General features: G+C 37.8%; 1 protein-coding gene across 2 annotated transcripts; it reads right to left on the bottom strand.

The window, feature by feature from the left end:
- Positions 1 to 388: 388 nt before the first annotated feature.
- Positions 389 to 25,718, bottom strand: LOC145767116 (endoplasmic reticulum aminopeptidase 1-like). Of its 2 annotated transcripts, XM_082578875.1 has the most exons (18): positions 25,644 to 25,718; positions 19,673 to 19,837; positions 10,882 to 11,039; positions 10,534 to 10,618; positions 9,845 to 10,286; positions 9,280 to 9,477; positions 8,775 to 8,925; positions 8,152 to 8,331; positions 7,496 to 7,690; positions 6,611 to 6,768; positions 6,267 to 6,335; positions 5,396 to 5,605; positions 4,741 to 4,976; positions 4,308 to 4,460; positions 3,961 to 4,067; positions 3,401 to 3,573; positions 2,746 to 2,893; positions 389 to 1,828 (listed from the first exon to the last, which is right to left on the bottom strand). In XM_082578875.1, exons 2-18 carry the CDS (start codon positions 19,822 to 19,824, stop codon positions 1,644 to 1,646), a joined length of 3,000 nt encoding a protein of 999 aa, XP_082435001.1. In that variant the 5' UTR covers positions 19,825 to 19,837; positions 25,644 to 25,718; the 3' UTR covers positions 389 to 1,643. The 2 variants fall into 2 exon arrangements, with proteins under 2 accessions (XP_082435001.1, XP_082435002.1); XM_082578876.1 differs by lacking the exons at positions 19,673 to 19,837; positions 25,644 to 25,718 and adding an exon at positions 15,392 to 15,721.
- Between the last annotated feature and the right edge of the window lie 4 nt (positions 25,719 to 25,722).

Below are 25,722 nucleotides of genomic sequence, written 5' to 3'. Positions count from 1 at the left end.
AACAATCTTTTGAAAAACATCAGGGCAATGTCACACACTTTAAATATTCAGCACATCAATTTTGAGAATGTTATTTACATTTTGAAATTCTTGTTTTCAGTTTACAATGAAACGAAACTAATCCAGGACAGTTTTTTGCCAAGACGAAACGTTGTTTTGAACAGTCCTAGATGCAACAAAATTACGTCACCTTTACAACTGTCCCCGTCACTAAACTTTGCTATTTTTGTTCAGTCCTTTCACAAACATCCAACAAAGCAGCCCGACACAATTGAGAAGGCTACCATTTTTAATTGAACACTAAAGGTTAATACATAGTGAAACTGTTCACCAGGCATTTGATAAATAAAGTGACTTGCGCTCTTCTGGTGACTATAGGATAGTCCTATAGTCACCAGAAGAACGCAAGTCACTTTATTTACTAAATAGGTTCTTAACTCATGCCGCGGCTTCAGCCCAAAGTCATCTAAAATCAGAAACAGCAAAAACCACAATTAAACAAAATTCTTCAAGCTGTGGGGAAAATTGCAGACAATATTTTTGAAAATTGTAAATCAAGGCATCAGTGCGAATATGCATCGCGCATACAAAAATGCAAAACTCTATCACGACTACACGTCGCAACCGCAAATCCACCAACAATCGGTCATTCTTGATAAACCTACTGTACTGATTTAATGTCAGGAGACGTTGTATCCATGTTAAAAAATACTAATATGTTAGTTGGAAACTTGCAACGACTTCTGTCGGGATCGACAAAAATATGACAAATAAGGCAAATTAAAAGATAACGCAAAAGTATGCAAAAGTTAAATCGACATCAAAAAGAACAGACTCACATCTCGACTTAACAACGGTATGGCGTAATACAATAGTGCGGCTAATCTAATCACTAAATCTGTACCGTACTTTCTGTAAAGTAAATCTGTACTGAGTGCGTAGTTTTGGGTTACAAATGTATGAGGTGAATCACCTGTGTGGCTTATGTGACTCGCAACACAACACTGGTCGATTGCCAGTGTGTACATGTGGTGAGATATCGGGATCAAGTTAACGCAAACAGTCCACGTAAAATTAGAAGTTTCTCCTATTTTAGGCACATTTTAAACCTTGCAAAATAAGCGCAACAATTGTTAGAAGCAGTCGACCAAGTTTCTACGAAGTATTAAATTTAAGGAAGCTAATCTCATGGTAGTTTGGTCGTACGGATTTCACTGAGCTAACATCACATAAAACGCACAATGCAGCAAATGCACAATCTACTTTTTCAATAACATTTTAGGTCGGATGGTTACTTCTCAAAATAATAAGTGTACCGGCATACGAAGCGACCATACATACACCTAAAGCATATGTGCGGGTGTACCTTGTTGCCAAACTGCAAATAACTGCACAAGTCTAAATATCTAGACGATTTGTGTTGAACCGTTAGGTTGGTATACTTCTAAATATAGTGTGACATAACAGTAGAACACAAATAATAAAGGCAAAGGCTTGAAAACATCCCGCAATGGAAGTAAAGGGTTAAATCTGTCGTTGTGTGCGGCGTATCTATTACATAGATTGTAGTCGTCGACAGTTATACTCGAGGTTATACTTTATTGCACTTGGAATATCATACACTTTGCTCTGAAAGAAAAGTCTCAATTCGTCCGCGTTTTCTCGTGCTCAGACAACCACTGAGACACAAGAGGCAAATTATGTTTCGACCAGTACAGGTTCACTCTGGCCGATTCCAAAGTTCGCTTAACATATTTCATTTCGCTGATGCCCTTCAGGGTAAAAAAAGCTTCGGCCCCTGCAATTTCCCCATCGTCCAAAATGGTGGCTGAAATACAATGTTTGTTGTTAATAGGGACTCTGAGGCGTCGCCATATTCAAACTTTAACTAAAAAAAGCAATTGGAGAAGATATAAAAGGCGAAAAGCGTTTGTATATTACGACCGTGCACTGTTTTCTATTCGCTTACAGGAGCCACAGCAAACTGTGGCTTGAAATCACGAATGTCCGACATGCAACGCTTCACGTACCGAGAGCGTATTTGTAATCTGTAGGTCGCTGCAGCAGATGGGGTGACCGGTAGACACTTTAACATGACAATTTTCTCTATGAACAAGACAATTATCTCTATGAACGAGCTAACTGCAGCATTGTGAGCCTTCTACCACAGCTAGAGAGTTGATTCTTGCTTTGAACTATGTTTGTTAATTACAAAAGCAAAAAGAATAAAGGGAGGGATGGGAATCAAACGCACGCCATCGAAATGACTGTTCCCTAGCCCTAACACTCTACGCCAGGCTGGCGACGGTGAAAGATTCATTTCATTTATTTTCTAAAGTGCATGAGTTGCATGACTGCAATCAGCTGATTTAAATCTTGCCTTCTGATTGGTTAACAAACTACATTTGCTGCAGCGATCTGCAGATTACAAATACGCGTACTGAGACCTAGCTCGAAATTCCATTGAAACTAGTGACAGAACAATAGTTCACAATTGCGGTGTAACGCCACGAAGATCTTTCAATGCTTAAAAGTTGTACCGGTGACTGCAACTAGACTTATATTGCAGATTAAAACCTACGAGTGCCCTCGTACCAATGAGATAATTTCTATTGTACCTTTACCACAATTCCAAACAGCTACCATAGAGTATAAACTTAAATTAGTTGATTTAGTGATATCCTCTCAAAATTTGTTGAACAGACGAAACCTGTTCTTTCACTAAATACAAAACAACAAACTTACAGACGCAGTCTTTAACAATATATCTCGTTGCAAAGCTGGACACGGGGTGAAGCTTGATAATATCTTCCCAATGTTGCTTGACAAACCTCCAAGTGAGGGGGGCTCCAACTAAATTGCTTGTTAACGACCGTATGAGAGTGGAAACATCCTGTAAAGGTTATTGAAGTGAATTGGAATTCTAGCAACACTCCGGCAGTGTGATGATACGGGTTAAAAAAAGAAAATCTGTAGGTGTTTCAAAATAATCTGGAAACAGCTCATTTGACTTGAAATCCATTCTAATCAAAACTATTCCAGCAAACGATGGGGTGAGATTAATACAACATCTCATGCACTTTAAAGGGTTAAAAATTTAAGTCCTCTTATACTGATGTGTTTAGCTTTGCTCGCAATGCAACAAGCCTGGTACAGTTTAAAGATACAGGAGCACTGCGGATATCAAGCAAACCTTTCAGTGTCAAACATAACGGAAAACATTAACTAAATTTTCCTTCACAAAATATCATGCTTGGAGAGACATTGATTTAAATAAACAAACATGAAAAATCATCTTCGCGTCTATTTGAATAAAACAAGCAGAGCGGTCTAGGTAGAAGTCGAATCAGGAGCCTTAGGACTGTCAGGCGAAAGCGGCAAGAAGGTGACATGGAATTACCTGCGATCTTATGGTGTCCCCTTTCAAATATTCCGCTTGGAGGAATAGAATCCTCTCCAGTTCGGTCGACGTGGCAAGAGATGTCAGCAGTTTACGCTTCACAGACGCGTCGCTGGCCGTAGTGAAGACAGACCACAAGTGATCCCAATCGCCGGCTTTGCCGCTCTTTGCCCCTGTCATGGAAGCTCCCTTAGAAACGAGTGCAATGAACCACCAGAAGGTGTTCAGTGAAAAATGATGATGAAGATCTTAGTAAACTCAGCAATAAAACAAATTATTGACGTGTGAATTTATCCGCTCACAAGTACACATATGGCTGAGCCGCAAAATTACAAAAACTTAAAAGTAGTAGTAAATAAAAAAAGCAGGTTTGGCAACTAAATAAAATTTATTTCTAGAGCTTTCGCCGCCGTGAAGGCGAATTCATTAGCATTATAGAAAGCACAAATAAAAAACAATTTTAAGCATTGTTAAAAAATTATTATTGGTTTACTAAAAAGGACGTTACTTGTTTCCTTGGACATTTAATTAAGCCTGACACAAAGTATCACATCAACTACCTGACGTAAATATGGTGACCATATCATCAGGCGAAAGTGCAGTGTTGCTTTTCTGCCATTGAAGGAACTTCTCGTAAGCCACGTCCATACAAGGCTTGTAATCGTACCTGAAAGAAAAAGTAGAATGAGACACAACACAAGAAGCTAGGATATATATTTTCAGTAAACTATTCTTCTATAGCCATGGATGTTGTCGCAAGAGACATAACTACCATAGCTGTTTTTCAAGCGTTTTCGTCTTTCGGACATGCTGCCGACCCGGGTGGCAAACCAAGAAGAGATGATAGCAATGAGCACATGATCCATTCCACGGAATATGATTCATGACGAAATATCTGTTCAAGTACCTGCATGCTTGCTCCACGATGTAGGATTGGATCTTAGATTGGTCTCTGTCCAATCCCTTCCGATCCTTCCAAGCAAGTTCTCCATATAATGATGAAAATAAATCATTGACATACGATTTGAACATCCTATGCTGGTGTTCACTCAGACTTGCCCTGCATTGTGAGATGAATGTTAGTTGTGATATCGGCTATCAACCTTTAATACTTAGCAATAATGGATGGATAAGACTACTGTCGGAGGCCATACTATTCGATTCAGGTCAATAAATTTCAAAATACGAAAGTTATACCTCAAAACAGTGAAATATATTCAAAATTTGAGATGCAGCACAACCCGTCAAAAATTTCAGTGCAACGCGAGCTTTCAGCGAATCACATTGCGGACAATAAAAGATTCAAACTGCTCGCACAAGCTTCAAAAATCTAGGCAAACCTGTAAATTTTATTAATATATCCAAGTCCATTTATTGCAGTCACGAGCGGGCTGTACTCTTTTTCGTTCTTGATGTACGCAAGCATATTGAAAAGATCGCTGTATTCCATCTCGCCCAACCGAGCCATGGCAAAAGCGTCAGACAAAAGACTAACTCGGTCACTGACAGTAAAGACTGTGTGGTCGGTGTTAAGTTGGGATATCAGCTTCTGCCAATTCGATGTGTCGTAAGTAACCTTAAAGTAAAAGTAATTATGAGTTGGAAAAATCTGAATTGTTTATACGCCATGTTATGTCAAAACGACTAAAAATGACATCAATTTTAAACGAAATTTGGCAGGCAAGATGGCATAAACCGCAAAGAGTCACAAGATGTCATCATCGGTGACTCGATTTGAAAACTAACATTTAAAACAACTAAATTTAGAATAAACAGAATACTTGAAAACGAAAATCACACAAAATCACCCTGAAGTACAACTATGAACAACCTGCACCATACATTACATATGATACAAAAAAAAAATCCCGAGCTAGAAAATGCATCATTTCCTTAACCAATACCAGAATACCACTTTCAAGTTCAACCAATACTACAAGGTTACTTTAACCAATTATTAAGTATAAATAGTAAACATTTATCTTGGTAGCCTACCCGATAATATCCGGTAAAGTTGTGATTGAATTTTATCCATTCGAATTGACCTGGGACATCGACTGTGGATGTTTTCCAAGTCAGAAAGTGTCTCTTGACTTCTGACGGCGCATTGCTGGTGACGTAGGTCAACGGAACGTGCCACAAGTTGGCGCTAGTGGCAATTTTGTCACCGGTCGGGTACAGAAGACGAGTTTGCTCAACAACGACCTTCAAAGAGTTGATAATTTGATTGCAGAATAACAAAAAGGGAATTCTACATAAAAAATTGTATATAATGCTATAGATCAGGCCTACTCAACTTGTGGACCGCGGTCCGAATTCGGACCTTCTGAGTGTCGATGGTGGACTTTGAGCTTTTGGAAGAATAACCTCAATTTTGGAGGAATAACCTCATTGCCACGTTTTAGGGTTTCTTTAAACAGATTTCTACTGGGAGGAAGCAATTTTTACTGTGATTACTGATTATCCTAGTTGCTGGGGGGCTTCGATTTCCAGACTCCCCAATAGTCACTCCTAGATAGCTAAAAATATTCAACTTGTCAAACTGGACCTTTGTTAAGATTAGTTGAGTAACCCTGCTATAGATTAAACCAGAACTAAAGCGTTTCTTATGAACAACTTTACAAAGCTCCCTAACTACGCGAGAAACTGCAACCATTCAAAGAAAAGCAGCTGTCGAAAGAATGAAATAAAATGCAGCAACCATGATTACTGTCTTTTATTATTATGATACAATTTATTGTAATTATAATTCATCTTAACGTTCGTATGACTTCGCTTCAACAAAACGTTTGATGCGCAGCGTCAAACTAGGTGCAAATGAAGATATTTCCTTAAAATCGTGATACAGAAGAAAACAGGCCTTTACCTGACTTCCTGAGACGGATACCTTTATAAATGGAAAACCTGGCAGCCCTGTCCAAGTGTTCATCATTTTCTAGAAAAACACGGCAAAAAATTATCAATTGAACAGGAGTTTTAAAAAAATTACATTGCAGATGATTTTCTAAACGTAGTTGTGGTTGTAAAATAATAATAATCCTGTGCTTTATAAAGATTCCCAGCCAGCAAATCAGTCCTTCTATTCAAAGTAAAAAAGACTGATTTGTCTGCCGGGTCTGTAACCAACGCAGATATGCGTTGCCTTCAACGCTTTACAAAGCAGACAATACAATAGTGATTGTAGCAAGAGATGTGTATTACCATTATTACCTGAACATCGACAGTGTTCTTATCATCCGCGACTGCAACAGCTTGAATTAGGTCACTATTTCCAGCGTTTCCATACGCAAACTTCTTCAAATATGCATTGACACCCTTGAAAAAGGTTTCGCCCATGAAATCAACCAGCATCGCAATCATGCAGGCTCCTGAAGATAACAAGCAACCATTTAAATTAATCACGAAACCTTAACCAAAGAACTAGATCAATAATTTAAGACTTTACAACCACTTGATTTGTTTACACGTGCCGTGCAGTGTCTATTCCTCCAACGAGCAGTAATTAAACCAAAGTTAACGTCTTTAGTTTACAAATCAATGGGCAACTAGCAACAGTTTCGTTCGGTCTAGTGGTTCTCCACCACCGAGCTGCGGTCTGACACTGATCTGTGGTGCATTTCGTACCGATCACCACAGAAACAACTGTCCATTTTGATTTCTGCAGATTTTAGAACTTGACAAAGATTTTGGCAAAACTAGCGAAAATGAGTAAAAGCCAAACGCTTGTTGGGTTGGGCCCTTTGTGATTCATGAAACTTATGGCGTTTACGTGTCCGCGAAAGACCACAGCGTGTCTTTGAGGTGTCTTCTGCTGCTTGCTGTTGTATCGCATCTGTGAACGCAGTGTACTGTATGTTGTCGAAATGAGCGCAAATAAAAAATTGATTTATTATTGAGGCAAAAAGGTTGAAAAGTATTGTTTCACATGCTCTTAAACCTTTATGTTGAGCAGTGCTTTTTTTAAATTCTTTTAAGACACCGCTTCATCAATTTAAATGTAAAATATATTCGAAATGAAGAGAGGACACCAATTAAGAATCAAAGAAAGTGGAAAGAATGAAGTTAAAAACTAAAAAAAACGCACAACGCAATTACCCTTATCATAACTGATGTTATCAAAGACTTCATCAATCTCATGGGAGTTCGTCACGCTGACGGTGATGGGATGAGTGTATGAAGATGAGTCAACTGACATTGCTCTTGGAACAGTGGATGTTGCGATTTCGCTCATCATCTTCCAACTCGGCTTCAAAGCATCAACACCAACATATTCTATGTAACTTGCAAACCCTGAAATGCATGCAAGCTTGAGTTTTACGTAGAAAAAATTGTGTGGTAGGCCTACCCAGTACCCAGTCCGGTAAATCAGCTCTTTTTGACATTGATTGAACGTTTGCAGACGTTAAATCAATGTCAAAAAGGACTGATTTGCTTGCTGGATATGTAAATTAATGAAAGCACATGAACTAAACAGATTCCAAAAAAAGGAGAAAACGAAAAACTTTGACGGAATTCAACCTCTTTCAACTCTCAACTGACGAAATTCAACCTCAATTCAACCTTTGACGAGTAAACAAATTCAATCTCTTTAGAAAATCACATTAACGTTAACCAGACTACAAATAAATGTCAAGATACCTTGTATTTCTTGTGTTTAAAGTCAAGAGCGTCTGTTAAATCCAGTTAAAATTCATGTATAAGCATTTACTACATCACCTGCGCAGTGGCGTTTTTTTATAAATGCAACCAACCTTCATTGAGCCACAAGTCATTCCACCACTCCATCGTTACGAGGTTACCGAACCACTGGTGAGACAACTCATGGGCGATGACACTGGCAACCCACTCCTGGTCCGTCACTGATGACGTAAGGGAGTTATAAAGCAAAGAAGTCTCTCTGTAGGTGACAAGGCCCCAGTTTTCCATTGCACCTGAAAGTGGACAGATAAAGCTTAAACTAATAAAAGAGTTAATTAAATTGTTTTGCGAAGTACATACTGCGTATGCAAAGCACAGTGTTTAAAGAATATACAACGGCATGCTTTATATGAAATATAATATAATATTGCAGCTCCATCGCAGCAAGATCGAAGTGTTAGTGTTCTTATCTTCCCGTTCGCCTATTTAACACCTTTGGGCATCAACCAGACAAAACAAGAACATCCTCGTGGTTAGAGTGTTGCCTGTGACGCAGTGAGGTGCGGACTGCAGACGGCAGGTGAGATAATCAAGGATTGCCCTCTGTGCAGACCACCTCATGGTGTCGAAGACCTAGACTGTATTAAAGATATGAGACAGTGGTTGACAGACGGGTGCCTTAACATTAGTGACAACACGGGAAAAGAACTAAAAAAAATCATAAAAAAACACTCACCGGCGGCAAAGTCAGGAATAGCCACCAAATCCATCTTGGGCAAAGGAAACGGAATCTTGAACAGTTTTTCGTAATAGCTCAAAACATTGACAGCAATGTCAAGAGCAAACTTTGTGTCATTCAGTTTATCAGCAGCAGAAAAGATGGAAACCTAAAAAGACGCACAACTTCAACTTAATAACAACATAAACTGTCTTAATAACAAAATAAAAAACTGAAGTCGTTGCTTTTAGTTTGACTTTCATCAGATGAACGTTGCAACTAGTGCTAGAAACGATAATTTGTCCTGATGAAGACCCAAACTTTTCAGTATTCAATATAACAACAGTCAATGTACACTGTACAGGCCTAAAAAAGTAGGTTGAGGTAAAACTACTGATCACTCACTTCGTCTTCTAGCCTTTCATGGAAACTATTGTCATTAAATTTAGGAACAAAAATATGACAGCATTAAATAAGATGAGCTTTGAAATAGAAAAATGCGCTAAAAAGAAAATAATCTCACCTCTACATTACTATCAGTTGTAGAAGTGATGTTCTCAAAATCGGAGACAATGAAAGCAACAAGATATGTGCTCATCTTCACTGTCTGCTTGAAGTTGTCAACGCATAGACCACCTTTGAGTTGTTTGGTCGTCAGCAAAGGCATATTGAATAAGGTACGCATATTCTCATCTCGGACAAGACTTAGTGAAAATTTGGCCTTTTAAAAGATATATATAGATAAAAAGCAAGTTTAAAATAGCATACAAAAACGATACAGTACATGGTTTGTCAAAAATCTACGTAAGAAAAAAAAATACGTGTGATATTTCGCATTAGGGAAAAGCCTAAAAAGCGTATTTTAAGTTCGTGTATTATCAAGAAAGCAGTATAGTACAACCGCCACTGCATCGACAATGTAAGGGTAATGAATTATGCATTGACTTGCTGAACATACGGACGCAGCAGTAGGATAGGCTGCAGTGAAAACAACTCGTGGCAATCTGCTTTGGGAAATCGCCTTTTTCTTTTGCTACTGCACGCATTGTATATTGACAACGACCGACAAAAAATATTGTGACAATCACCTTGAAAGCAGGCTCATCAAAACAAGGAAAGGCTGCTCTAGCATCGGTGCTTTCAAACTGTGTTGTACCAATCACGGTCTCCCCTCCATCTTTCTTCTTATATTTGCTTAAGTAAAATCCGCCCAGGGAGAAGGTCAGGTTTCCAGAAAAGTCCAACACTAACTCATAAGTGTTGCCTTCCGACAAAGTGCAGTCAAAATTCAAAGACACTGTTTCGTATTTCAGACACTTCAGCATTTGCTTTAAAGGCTTCTTACTGCCGGTAGCACCACGAATGGAGAGGTGCCCTGACCGAATGACATGTTTCTTGCTGTGTAATATAATCTCACTTGTACTACGCTTCACAGTGAAGATAATGGTTACATTTCCAGAGTAAGTCTCCAATGTGAGGTTGGGATGTAGAAAAATGTGATAACTTTCCGGAAAAAACAAAGATGGCAATCTGAAAAAAAAAACAACCTGAAATAAACATTTGTATGAAATACCAGTTTTTGAATGTCAGATAGTTTTTTAAATGTGTTCGATTTGTGATTAACAACTACAGTGACAAAATCGTGAAATTGAAATCAAAACGAATAACAAGTAACTTTCCAGGCACCATATCAGTCGTTTTTTACTTTAATTGAAAGCCTGCAGAAGTTTAATCAATGAAAAAAATTAACTAATTTGTTAACTGGGTGTGTACAAACCTGTATTTTTGCCAAGGAAATTTAACACCGGTCGCAGAATCTACACAATGTTCTTTTGGCATTGGGTGATGTGAAATCGAGTCATCTAAATCACAATAAATAATTATGTGATAACTGAAGACACAGTGGTAATGCCTCAACATTCTTGATTTTAATTTCATGAGCTTAATAAAACTATTAAGGTAAAAATAATAGAAAAAAAACACTCCAAAAAATTAATTTGTGATACTTTTTAAATCAGCATAAGGAAAAGTGGGCTTGTCTGCCCCTGGCCTACAATGTTACATAACTTTACTCATGCTGCACACAAAGTTAAACGAAAATTCATTTAAAAAAAAACGACTATACCTTGTGTCTCGTCACACTTCCTGAAGCCAAGGCCAATATTTACTGTCAAGATAAGACATACTCCTATAATAAGGATTGACACGAGAGAATTCTTGTATTTTTTTTCGTTTTTTGCCCTTTGTGTAGCTTTGGCTTGTCCAATACTGTGTCTCGCTGATCTAAACATATGCGTTTACAAATGACGATAGCATCAAACAGCAAAACGACTAATTTGGTGCCTGGGAAGTTACTTGTTATTCGTTTCTTTTCGTTTGAACTTTTCAATCTTCTTTTGAATTTACTAATGATCCGAATGGATGCGGCGTACTGCGACCAATACTAATCAAAGACGCAGAGAGTAGGCTACCGTATTAAATTGATAAATGGAAGTGTCATGTGAAGCTTTTGCCACACAAGTGTGGTTTCGTCAGTGACTAGCCTACTTAAAGTTGTACTTGTGTAAGAATGATACGTATAAGCTACTTATGAAGGGAGAAGGCAAACATGTGTTGCAAAAGCTGTACCATACCCTTCCTTGGATAAATTTAATGTGGTAGCCTATTCTCTATTTCTTCAATACAGAATGTCTGCATTTTCGGTACGATTTTGTGCATGCGCGTAGTCATTCGTCCAAATCGAAATAATCACATTCCTGAGTTTTAAGATGAACCAAGAGCAGATAAAACTGTTTGCGGCTGTCCTGCAACATTATTAACGTGTTTTGGTACAGCAGCAAGTAATATTTGAACTTTAAATGCCATAAACAAAAAGTGACGCAAAAGTAATACAAGGCAATTTTAGGCAAAAAGTATTTTTCAGAGTAGGGGGTGTTAAACAAAAATTTTAAAATTGTTTTCTTGAGATATTAGAATGTACTGTTGTATCTTAAAATCAGGGCAAAAGTTGAAGTTAAAATTAGCCTCACCCTTACTATTAAACAAACAATTAACGAACGTAGGCTACCTCATACTCTACAATCAGGAACAGTCGAAAACACACACAAGACACAATTTGTGTTGTTTCAGCATAGTGAAATTAAGTATGCGCCGTGATCTCAGCGGAATGGCCCGTTTCGGCGAGTCCGATTCGGCGAATCCGATTCGACTAGTCCGATTCGGCGAGAGCCTTTTTCGGCGAGTGCCCTATTCGGCGAGTTTTTGAAATTTTTAAAAGGAAATTATCGGGTACTGTAGCCTAATTGCAATTGCCGTTTTTACATCGTTTTAACGTCGCTAAACGTTGAAATCGTGCAGAAAGGAATAAAAAGAAAATGTTTGAACTATTAAATTAAAATTCGTCATGTCAGTTCAGTTATTTTTATTTTTGACCATCATATCAAAAACAATACACGTCAACATAGCAAAGGTAGAAGAGACAATTCACGTCAACATAGCAAAGGTGTAGAAAAAGGTAGAAGCGACAAAACGCGAACGTTAAAACGTGCTTGTGACCGAAGTAAGTTATTGAGTTGAAAGAAATTTGGCAAGGTTGCATCACCTTCAGAAAAATTTAAGATATGAAGGAAAAATAAAACAAAGAAAATGTTACAAAAAAAATAATGTTTATGTCTAATTGTCTATAAGTTAGTACTTTTGAATAGTTAAAATCATAGGCGCCTAACTATTTTTTTGGCCGTGGGGGCGAAAGCGTGTTTCATCAGCAGCAACGTAAATTCAGCGAAATGTCACGCAGATGGATGACGTAATTATGTCGTCACACTAGGATTGCTTTTATTGCCACACTCGGAGTTATCGCTACGTTCGACCTACCGTAAATTATTATAAAAAAAGCTCGACCAAAACACATGCTATGCGTCTGCGTTGGCTAGCGGTTGATGGACTGCGACTCTTTAAGCTAAGCGCAACATAAAGTTTAGCAACGAACTAGATTTATTAGCATGAAACAAGAGACGAAAAGGTTTACTAAAAGGTATATATACTGTAAATGGAATGAAAATACTAACTTGATCATACGCTTGAAAATATACCTGTTGCAAGCAAAATCATTCATGTTTACATCAATTCAACAGCACGTCACCTTTAATAAATTTAAAAGTTGCTGACATCCGTAAACAGCCTTTGAGAATTAGTTACAAAGAGACGTTTGATTAAGTTTTCGACTTCACATTGCTCCCTTTTCACTACAATATCGCAACTTATGGCTGACCAGCTTTCAAGTTTCAATTCGCTGTAATACGCCCGTTTTCGTGTTGCACATGAAACAAAAGATGCGCATATTCCCCACCTTTGATCGGGTTTCTATGGCAACGGACGTGTGTGCGCCATGCAGTTTGCGCGAGTCCGTTGTTGTGTTGATTATGCCGCTTGTGCGACTGTGGGCAGTGCGGTTTGTACCAGCCCTTGTTACGTTAGTTAGTGGTAACCTCGGGCCGAGACTTCAAGTTCATTTTCACAGCAACCGATTCACTGCCGCGACAATTCTCTGCAGAGGTTTCGACTTTCGAAAGCGACAGCGAGGCTGTTTGCAAGCGCATTCCATTAAGTTAAACGCACGCTGCGTCAACGTAGCAAATTATGTTGTTTTTGGGTGCATTCAACATCTGATGACATTGAATCGACGCAAAATGGTAGATTTTTGCTATGTCACAGGCAGCAAAATCAGTCATTTTTACATTGATTCAACGTCTGCAGACGTTAAATCAACGTAAAAATGACAGATTTTTTTGTCTGGGGTGGGATTGTAGCATCGCTACTCGTTCTAGTGATTATTTACTGCGAAGCTGTTGCGGTTTGCATTTAAAAATGTTTTCCTGCTGCCGACCGCTAGTTCATCTATTGTTTTATGTATCAATGCCGCATAAAAAGTTGCTCCCACGGGAAAAATATGCGTGGGGGCCTGGCCACCACGGCTTAGGCGCCTATGGTTAAAATGATTAGTTTGGATCAACAAGTGTGTGACCTACACTCCTACAGCTTAGATTGAAAGGAAATTATCGGGTAGGCTACCGTAGCCTAGTTATCCCGACCAGCCAAAATTTGTTCCAAGAACCCAGTTAGCCTAACAGTTCATTTTTACATTGTAGTAACAGAATGAAAAGGCTAACCAAATGTGTGGCCTATCGTTTTAACGTCGCTAAACGTTGAAATCGTGTAGAAAAGGGTGCTTTTGCTGACTAGGATACGTTGAAACTGAGAAACATTCACAGAAGTCCTACGATACGTTGCATTTTTAAGATAATGTATTCAGACGTTGAATCAATGTACAAATGAAATGTTATGCTAAATGGGTTCTTGGAACAAATCGTAGGGCTTCTGTGAATGTTTCTCAGTTTCAAAGTATCCTAGTCAGCAAAAGCTCCCTTTTCTACACGATTTCAACGTTTAGCGACGTTAACACGATAGGCCACACATTTGTTTAGCCTTTTCATTCTGTTACTACAATGTAAAAACGAACTGTGTTCTTGGAACAATTTTTTGCTGGTCGGGATAACTAGGCTACGGTACCCGATAATTTCCTTTCAATCCAAGCTGTAGGCCACATATTTGTTGGTCCAAACTAATCATTTTAACTATTCAAAAGTACTAACTTATAGACATAAACATGATCTATTTTTTTTTGTAACATTTTCTATGTTGTATTTTTCCTTCATATCTTAAATTTTTCTGAAAGTGTTGCGACCATGCCAAATTTCTTTCAACTCAATAACTGACTTCGGTCACAAGCACGTTTTAACGTTCGCGTTTTGTCGCTTCTACTTATTTCTACACCTTTGCTATGTTGACGTGTATTGTTTTTGATATCATGATCAGAAAGAAAAACAACTGAACTGACATGACGAATTCAAGCACGTTTTAACGCTCGCGTTTTGTCGCTTCTACCTTTGCTATGTTGACGTGTACTGTTTTTCATATGATGGTCAGAAATAAAAACAACTGAACTGACATGACAAATTTTAATTTAATAGTTCAAACATTTTCTTTTTATTCCTTTCTGCACGATTTCAACGTTTAGCGACGTTAAAACGATGTAAAAACGGCAATTATATCATAATTAGGCTACGGTACCCGATAATTTCCTTTCAAAAATTTCAAAAACTCGCCGAATAGGGCACTCGCCGAAAAGGGCTCTCGCCGAATAGGGAACTCGCCGAATCGGACTAGTCGAATCGGACTCGCCGAATCGGACTCGCCGAATAGTAGCAGACCCTGATCTCAGATACGTCGATTTTTAGACTTTCGCAACTCGGCTAAGCGCTTGCACATGGCACGCGTGTGCAGTGACAAGACAAAGATAACAACATCACATCACTTCACTCAATACGATTTTGGTAAGTGACCAAAAAGCAAAAATTAAACACTGAACTAGATAGATAGATGTTTATTAGCTGCTGCTAAAAAAAAGGATGTGTGATAAATCAAAACACAATGTACAGTAAAACTATTGAAAAGAACACAATTAAAAAACTAACGTTCACATGTAACATATCAACCGAATCTTGGCTGAGCCAAAAAAAAAATAGCACTCAAAAACGAACACTGTAGCTTCTGTTGCGTTATAATATCAGACTTACTGAAAAAAACGGCGACGTAGTCCGTCCATTTATCAGATACAACCAACTGATTGAACAATTTCCCGAAGATCCCCTTCTACCATAAGTCAATTGCTGCCTTGTGAAAAAATTCAATTTCTACAAGCTTTCTTATCTTATAAGTTTTCCATAGCGAAGGATCAACATTCTGCAAGACGTTCTTGGCATTAATACTGAAGCTAAGCCCTCGAAATATCATCTCACATCTTAGTTAGTGTGTTCAGAAGGCGGGGCTTCAGAACAGGCAAATATTTGTACTAATGAAAGCCAACATTGAAATGGTTAAAAAACAACTCTATTCTAACATCTAGATTGCTCACAGAGTTTTAAGACGATCGTTATAAAATCATGAATTTTAAAAGCTGTTTAAACCAAATAAATATTGCTGGCTGTTGCGTATGAACATTGACCAAGTTATTAAATGCCTAATGATAATAATTAAAAAACAGGCCTATGTCATGGTCTTAAAGTTTTGCGAGAAAGATGTGATTAACAGCTACTCTACAAGGTAAAAATCGCTGTTGTACAACGAACTTGCTTTTGCGAAGTCATTTGCTCATTTGTCTTTTCTCAATCTGACTGTGTAGCCTACATTGCTTGTCGCTTTTGTTTGTTGACAAATGGCCAATTCATTAAACAATGAGGTTTGCCTGACATCCGGATTTTTTTTAACAAATTGCAGCAACAAAGGAGCACGATTTTTATCTGGCACGTGCTATGTCTCTCGCTCTCAATTTCGCTTTAAAGAAACCTGGTCGTCATCCCGACACATCAGATCGACCAGTTGTCTGCAGCGAGTCCTCCACTTCTCTCTATTGTTGGCGTCTTAATTTTTAAGTTTTTTTTGTCAGATCATCCTTCACTATGTCTCCCCATGTTTTCTTTGGTCTTCTCTTTCTCATATTCCCCATCACTACCTTACTCCAATACAATGTTATTATTTCGACCATTCTTACTATAACTATGCCATTTCATTTTCTTGATTGTATTTTGTTAGAATATTGAACGGTTCCTTCTTTGCAGTAATCTGACACCAAATGAAACAAGCCTAGCCCTATATCTGTATTTCCGTATTACATGTGCTAGCCTAACTAAGGTTTGAGGGGTACCACTATGGCAAAAAAGTAAACTTGTCTTCCCTTTTCTCAGTATTACAGAAGCACGCTATAACAGATGGTTAACTTTACTGTAGCAACACTAACACAAAAAGTCCGATCTTTAAGTATAGCTCAATAAATCCACCGAGAAAATGCCTATTCAAAAACTTTTAATGCGATTATCAAAATAACACTACTTAACAAATTCGTTGTACATTATATTAAACCGTAATTATACACAGATGCGAAGAAGCAATTTTAACAATGTCGTATGTCCAGCTTATTCAGTGAGAATATTTCTCAATCCAAAAACGTTGTTCCAAAACTTCAATCAGAAATGCGGACGTCCATTAGATATTATCAAAATCTTGAAGCCAGTTTAGAAAAGAAATACTCTGATTTGTCTTGCCAGTTTACTCTGATGTCACATTATGGGTCCACGTCGTCTAGGTGCAGACAGTTAGGTGTGCGCACTGAGGCGTCAGGTCTGGATTTAGGTGCAGCGCCCGGTCATTTAGGTGCTATTCGGTGTGTCAAATTACACTCATAATCATTTATCAGAAATGCTTGATTATGCGACAGTTCTCCCGCTATGATCTATACAAAGTGAAATTTAGTTTGAAACATATCAGTGAGAAGTGCCTGACTATGCAAGTAAAGCCTAGAACCCACTTAGTTTTAAATACAAAATCTATCCAAACGAGTAACTTAGCTGTTGCAATCCAACAAAACATCGTCAATCAGGGGCGGATCCAGGTATTCACGTTAGGGGGGGGCGATGTCATTAACATTCAGGCAAGTGATCAGCCAGGCACAAACAACGACGGGGTCTCCCCTAGAAAATTTAGATTGAGTTTGATGCGTTGAGAGCATTTCGAACACAAATTATGAGAAATGAAATTCTATAACTTAAAAAACCTTCAACAATACTGTTGTTTAACAAAGGGAGGGATGAAGAGCTGATATGCCCTTGCCATGTCAAGTTGAAGCCTGAGCAACCTAGCCGCATTTACAGTTGAGACTGAAGGTTTCACTCTTGATTGTTTCACGGCAAAAATTGACCTCGGAAAGATAATAACAGGTAATTCTGTCTTCCCAATATTGATGCAAACATTGAGGTTATAGACTTACTGTATAACTTTGAGGTTTTATTCCTCTGGCAAGTTTTGAATTGTTACAAAGAGCAATGAGGAAAGGTTATGCATACATTCAACATAATGAGCAACAAAAGTGGGAGCCAGGTCAAAACACTGGGTTATGCTCCACCCCCCGTAGAATCGCCACTATAGGCTAGGTAGGCTATAGATTGTAAATTTTTATTTTGGACCAGCGAAACACTACAATTTGTGCAATAGAATGGCAGTTAAACATAGCTAAATGACGACCAAAAGATATAGTCCTCCTTAAAACGTGTCATACACGGTCGCTGCACCATACAAAAAAAGAAACTAACAATAACAGAAACAACTATTTCTGTGGACTTCACAAATAAAACGAAAATAAAAAGCTACTTTGCCGGTACGGGTAATACTAACAGGTGTCGTACCTTTGACTACAACACTAAGTCAAGTTTGCGGTTTCTACTGTTGGCAAATCGATTTATCACGGAGTCTGTGTCAATTAAAATGTCCCGATGCTGGTATCGTAAGGCCAATCCATTCAGTCTTTCCTCGCCGATGTTGTTCCTCAGCCAGGTTTTCAATGGCAGAAGAGATGAAAAGCTTCTTTTGGCTGATGCTACGCTGACTGGCAAGATTAATAGTATTTTTAGAAGAGAGTGTACGATTGTGTACACATTTTCATCACACGGTTGTAAAGCTTCTTTCGCAGTCATTGGTAAAACTGCAGCCGTCGCCGGAACAGTTTTATTTTCCCACTTCTCCTTCCATAGTTGGGTCTCTGAACCTAGAGCAGATTCCACCTATATATATGACGTAACAAGCCGTTGTAGGCATTGCAAATGACTTTTGTCAATGCTATCGGGTCGATACTTGAGCAATTTCGTGGTAGCAATGATGTTAGGTGTCAAGATGCTAAAGTCTCATTAAAAAAAATTGAGCTTTGCTGTTTCTAGATGCAATTTCAAGGTAGAATTTCAATGGTTTTAGTTCCACGTCTGATCGTCAAAGTTGCCAATAACCTGCTCTGTCAACCAACTTATCTAGGCTAAGGGATATATCGCTATGCTCTAAAGTGCCGGCAAAAAGTTTAGAAACTTTTTAAATTTTAGGAATTTTGTTCGGTAATTAGACTCTGCGACGAAATAATAGCCTTATACTATGTTATTATTATAGCCTAGCCTAACCTAATCTTTGAACATGGCGAAAAACTTAACTTATTCAGCATTACTTTCGATATGTTGTTTTCCAAATCGTATAGCCTACATATAAATGAAGAATAAAGCTACTTTCTTGGGTTTTAGGGGGGGCGATCGCTCCAATCGCCCCCTTCTGGATCCGCCCCTGTCGTCAATGCAGGCTGAGTAATGAGTATGGTAGGCTAATCTTATACAACATAACTTGCTGATTATAATTAGTAAATGGGCGCTTTTTTACTTTCGATTCGAAAAGCATTTCGAACCACATCACATCAACCACAGCAACAATTAAATGCACGGCACATTTGGGATCACCAATTTTCAGAGGACTTTGATGGCTTGACTTTTGACTGTGCAAAATCAGGGAAACTTTTGACATGTCCACACATCAGTGCAACTTCTTTTAAAGTGAAACATCACAAAATCACAGTATCTTCCAAGAGAGACAAATATATCAACATGAGTGAATTTCAACACATACCAACAAAATCATGACAATGGAAAGATCTGACAATGAAAGGCATATCATGTAATACAACTTACAAAATGAACAAATAAACTATTTATGCACTTTGCAACAAGGCATAAAATTGTTAATTAGATGATATGACTTAACTGACCACTCTTGTTCGTTCAACCAACAGTGAATACTACGCTTAGAGCTCAAAAACCGTAGTTGGTGTTTCTCAAAAAATAAATAGACAACTCAACTAAAGTGTTATCAAACCAAAACCAATCAGACGAGTAACAAAAATTTAGATACCGTACTGTATAACAAAACGACTACTGTATTGACTGACAACAAAAGTACAACTCAAAAACAGAATCAATCCCTTTGTATAAAATTACCGTGTGCTTCGTCGGACGCACGTTGATGCCGTATCATCTGAATATGGTTGAAAAGCATCATTTGGGTCGCTCCCAGATGGTATTATCAAAGCTACACTTTCATCAGAGTTAGCTTCTCCATCTTCGGGAGCATGCCACGCAGCAGAAGACATTTTTGAAAGTGACCTGAATAAATATTTGTGAAATTAGCAACAGTAGGCCTACCAATGAATGTTAAACATGGTTGCTCCCGATCTGTCTTTTAAGCAATAAACAAATAAAATAGGCTACCAGAAACCGTAATGGTTGAAGAAAAAATAATATATTGGCAAATTTGTAGGACACTACACTACCAACAGCAGTAAAACTAGATTTGTTTTTGCAAATTCTAGCAGGCTTAGCGATCACAAGCACTTGTACTCGCCAATGTACACAATACTTTCTCAAACTTTTTATTATTATTTTTTGTTATAATTGTTGTTTCTTTTTGGCCCAAAGTTGCTAAACATTAAAACATAACCTTGCCTGATAACTGTGGCAGTCCTTTATTTTACACTATAAAAATTTCAAGATCGCAAGCTATTGTGCAACACAGTCCATCAATAACTTTATTTGGTACTTCATTGTTTTAAACATAAAAAAGATAAAGGTGAGTGAGTCCCATACTTGAATCCAAGCATCGAGAGATGAGAAGATAAGGTTCTCATTTTACTAAGCCTTTGACACTAATGAGAGTAGGGGGGCCTTTCTGTCGGTCGCCTTTCCTTCAGCAATTATGCCCACCCAATTTATTACACCCTGGGTAGAGATGAGCGGTATTTGTCAACAACCAGCATAAGCTGGGAGTCGAACCAGGATCGGAAAGCGAGCGCCTTATCCACTGCGCCATCCCACCACCATAATTTAAACATACGGTAATGAACCTTTAATCACTATTGAAGGTGTGATTTAGTTTGCTGATCACCACTGATTTAAAGCTTGATGCTACTTATGGAATGAACAATTATTATTTAACAGTTACTGCTAAATTTTATTGCAGTGCCAGTCATTTTAAGTCAATATATTTTAAAAACAATTGAATATAAGTAGAGTGAAATAAAATAGAAATTTCTCAACATGGTGCGCACTGCGCACACAAACCCAAGCGAAGACCCAAAAACAACCACCAATATAATAAGGTAGTCTGAAGAGAAGGTAAACCACTAGGTTGCATCTCGACAAGCTAAGCATCCAAACAAACTCTATGGAAGCCGTACTTTGGCAGACCGTGGTAGAAAGGCAGCTAACCTAATGTGTGTGTGGCTCTCACAGACTAAGAGCCACCAATATCTTTAGCAATTTTGAAGTGAGTGGTTTTCATTTTCAACATGGACGTCCTATTGCAAACAATTGGTATTCGTCCTCTACATTGTGCTTTTCTACAGTTTCAAAGGTGTGGTTGTTTAAAATTTAAATTACTTTTAGAGGTTTTACAAACTAAGAAACTGTATTGCTGGTTCAGTTCTTGGGGTGTGCACCAATGCATTTAAGGACTGCTCTCCATTGAGAGGCACACAGTGGATGGAATAATTCACAGACAACAACACTTCAGCAATCAGAAACTTCACATTTCCAAACTCAGTGACCAGACCAGGCTAGTGTCAGTGGTTCAAAGCCTCTACAACAGTGGCTCCCAACCTTTTTTCGAAGACGACGTTGATTTTAAATATCTTGCGACCTCCCTCATCCCGATTAACTATTTTTTCTAAACAGCAAGATCAAAGTCGATGGTCGCGACAAACAAAGTTGATGGTTGCGACCCCCACAAAACCTTTGAGCGCCCCCAGGTTGGGAACCACTGCTCTACAAGGATGCAGAACTGCCAGGATTAATCTCTTAATTACTTGTAGATAGATTTATTATTATATAATTTATTTAATGATTAAGTTATTTTTTGATAATTTAAATGATTTTATTTGATAAAACTACCATTCAACGTTTTATAGGCAGAGAAAACTTTTTCTCAAACCGTAGAAAATTTCATGATCAGATCACCGCTTCAATGCGTGATGGAAATCTACAGATAAATCTGCATCAGGCAGTTCATAAACGTAGCTGCACTGATGAGAATTTAATATTCGAAGACACGTTCTGCAACACTGTTTTTGTACTCTGCAATGCCTGATGCAGATTTATCTATAGATTTCCATCACGCATTGAAGCGGTGATCTGATCATGAAATTTTCTATGGTTGAAGAAAAAGTTTTCTCTGCCTATAAAACGTTGAATGGGAGTTTTATCAAATATTTCTGAAAGTTCCTTGGTTTCGTATTATTTAAATGATTTTATTGACAAAACAAACAGATTGTAGTAGCTGGCATCTGCTTTCAAAGAATATGTTTGAAACCATACAACGCGCTGAAGTTTTTCTCATAAAAATAAAGCATGAGATGGTGGAATTATGCTAACTCTAAAGGGGGTGCCTTTAAGAAATGCAGCATGCTGGCATTTTGAATTTTTTACTTCTCACCAAATCTCAAATTAAATATTTTATACACATGTACAACTATTGAAAATGAAGAATTTTTTTTTTTAAGACTGTAACCTTAATTTTTCCAGCACATTACAACTGAATCTGGTAGTCACAAATCAATTTCATGCCAAACATCAAATAATTATCTTCTTTTTTTTTTTTAGAGAAAATGTCATGAATATGCAGATCTAGACATATGATAGAAAAGACTCTATTTGTGAAAAGCCTTTATATTGAGAATAGATGGGACAGGAATTGGTAATGCCTAATGGCAGATGTACCATGTGGGGTAGACCGCTTCAAAAAAACCAACTTTTGAAATTTTTAAGTTTTACCCCCCCAAAAGTTTCCATTTACTACAAAAACACCTTGTGTGAAATAATTTTTTTAAATATTAATGTTTAGGGGTTCCCCTGCCTCCCCAAAATTTTGGCTTTTTTAACAAAAAATGTCAAATTTCAGATGGCTGTATCTCAAAAACTTTTCATGCAAACATATAAGTGTTGAGGTTCATTTTCATCAGCATGGTGAGAACTGTTGGTTGGAACAGAGTATCAGTTCAAAATATCTACTTTTTCAATATCCAATCTTATAAATTTGATCACAATTTTTTAAGAAATGGTTACTTTTGATAATTTCTTAATTATTAGTCTATATTTTGTGGCCACTATCACAAACACAGAAATATTGAATAACTCTATAAAAGTCCAATAGTCCATGTGGTGCAGATAATTGTGCTATTCTGGAGGGCAGCAGTTCAACTGCTAAAGAGTCAGTCTCCGATGATGAAGCTGGTCGATCTTCTCTGGTACGGTACCCTATAAAAGAAGGAAGAAAGAGATAATATCAGCGGATCTGTCAGCAAGCCTTGACTGTGCAAATGTGTCTGATCGAGATGCTATGTTTATGGTTAGTGAAACCGCAAAGAGCCTTGGTTGCAATATTCAGAAGTTCGCCTTGAGTGCATCCAGCATGCGGTGCAACAGGCGTAAACATAGGGAGACGTTTTCAAAAGAAATTTTAAAGAGCTTTTCCTCCAACTCACCTCTCGGTTTTCTGGCCCCAGTACACTGGGACGAAAAACTCCTTCCAGATTTAACTAGGGACAATAATGTTGATCGTCTTCCCATTCTTGTATCTTTTGACGGAGAATCACAATTACTGTCGGTACCAAAGCTTCCATCCGGAACAGGCAAAGCTCAAAGTCTGGCAGTAGTTGATGCACGTGAGGAATGGAATGTGAGCGAAAATGTTGAGGCCATTTGCTTTGACACTACAAGCTCCAACACTGGCCGCATAAATGGTGCTTGTGTAAATATCGAACAAATGCTTGGTAAAGATTTGTTATACTTTGCGTGTCGACATCACATACTGGAACTTATTGCTGGTGCAGCATTTAAAGAAGTGATGACATCCTCTTCTGCACCAGAGATCCAGCTCTTCAAACGTTTTAAAGTGAAGTGGAATTTCATAGATCAAGAAAAGTGGGAAGATGCTTCTACGGATGATGTTGCATATAATTGTGTAAAAGCTGGGTTTTTTTCGCTGAGTTTTTTCGGTCATTTGTCCAAAATGACGTGAAAAAATTCGGTCAAATTTATTTATTTCGGTCATTTTTGGTCATATATAGTCAATTGACTAATTAATTAATTAACTAATTAATTGACGTCAATTGACTATATATTTTTTTGGACATTTTGACCGAATTGACTGCGGTATATTTTTTTCGGACATTTTGCTACAAAATCGGTCAATGACTGAAAAAAAAAACAGTGTAAAGAACGTTAGGGAAGAGCTAATAGAGTTCCTCAACAAAGCATTGACCATGAAATCGCAACCCGTAATGATTATCGGGAGGTTATGGAGTTAGCATTGCTATTTCTTGGAGCTACCATCTCGAGAAACCCGGTTTTAAGCCTCGGGTGCTAACCATCATGCACAGGTGGCATTAGGGTAGACAGCAAAACATTGCAAACTTTTGCTACTTCTAATACACGATCACTGTTCCAAAAACTAAACTGAAGATTCCAGATTCTTTTCTTCAGCTGCCAGCAGCACAGTGAGAAGGAAACGAAAATTACCAGACTGCCAGAGCTTTCTGCAAGTCACTTGTTGTCATAAATGACCATGCAGAAAGAGGCATTGCCCTTGTGCAAAGCTTTTCTGGGTACTGACAAAGGATGAAGATCAGCTATAAGTATCTTTTGCAAGTTGCTTCTCGTCACCGCAAGGACTTTCCCCAGCCAGTTAAAAACACCTTAACTGGGCAACAATGAGTGGTTGGTCACCATGAAACTCCTGTTCTAAACAGATAATACCCACTTTTGGGGTGGGGGACCCATTACGACCTTGTGTGTATACTGTTGAGGGAGCTGAATCCTGTTAAGTTACTAATTTCACATAGGTAAATTTGTAAAATTCAAATTTTTAAACTCAACTTTTTCCATATTACGATAAACGAAAAAAATTTCATAATCGAAAATATTTTTAATACAAATTTTGCCTTGTTTGACTTTCTCTACCTATAGTGCTCACCATGCTGATGAAAATAAACCCCAACACTTATATGTTTGCATGAAAAGGTAATGAAATACAGCTATCTGAAATTTGATATTTTTCATAAAAACATCTAAATTTCGGGGGGGGCAGGGGAAGCCCTAAACATTAATATTTAAAAAAAATATTTCACACAAGGTGTTTTTATAGTAAATGGAAACTTTTGGGGGGTAAGACTTGAAAGTTTCCAAAAAAAAAATTTTTGGGCTGTTTTTGAAGCGGTCTAAATTGTGGGGGGCAGTCTTGAAGCAACAATAGTTGCAAATGTGCACATATCCAAATAATGCAAAACCTACCTGATTTCGCCAATGATGTAAAATCAAACTGTATCATAAAAAATCTGGTCGAGTTCAGAGATTGAGCAAGGGCTTGCATACAGTTGCGCGATGCACAATTACCAGACAGCTACTTTGTCAGGTACATATCTTTACCAGATCTGGTTAGACCTGTGCCAGATAAAGTGGATCTTTGGGAAAGTTTTCAAGTTCAAGCGATTTTAGCAAACCTGAAGCGTTTGGTAACCAATATATTGTTTACGGTGATTCTTATTTGATATGTTCATTGCGTTTCAATGGCAAAAATTCAATTCCCGCAATGAGGGGAATGGTGCACCCTAATCTACTAACTGGACTGATTATTATCTTAAATTTGATAAATGAATTTTGAGTGAACATTTTTGAGAATGTTATTTCATTTTTTCGAGTACCAAACCTACAATATAGTGACTTGGAGGCAAATGTTTGGAACAGTTGTGCGATCTAAATGGAAAATATAGATCCCAAAACACAGAAGTATTGGTTCATCTTTCATGTAAAAGTTCAATACTAAAAAAAGTTAAACGTCAGTTCAACTTTTGAATTTTTAGTCTGTCTTCTGATAGTGATTCCTTTTACAATAATTAGAAAGTTATCTTAACAAACTAACCTCTATATCTCAGTGTGCATCATCTTTTTTACAGACAATTATGTAATCGAAAGTTGCTGATTAGACTTAGTGACACGTA

Source organism: Aplidium turbinatum, chromosome 3 (assembly GCF_918807975.1).
Source record: "Aplidium turbinatum chromosome 3, kaAplTurb1.1, whole genome shotgun sequence".
NCBI classification, from domain to species: domain Eukaryota; kingdom Metazoa; phylum Chordata; class Ascidiacea; order Aplousobranchia; family Polyclinidae; genus Aplidium; species Aplidium turbinatum.
The sequence above is the reverse complement of the archived record's forward strand: the minus strand, read 5'-3'. Positions and strand labels throughout refer to the sequence as shown.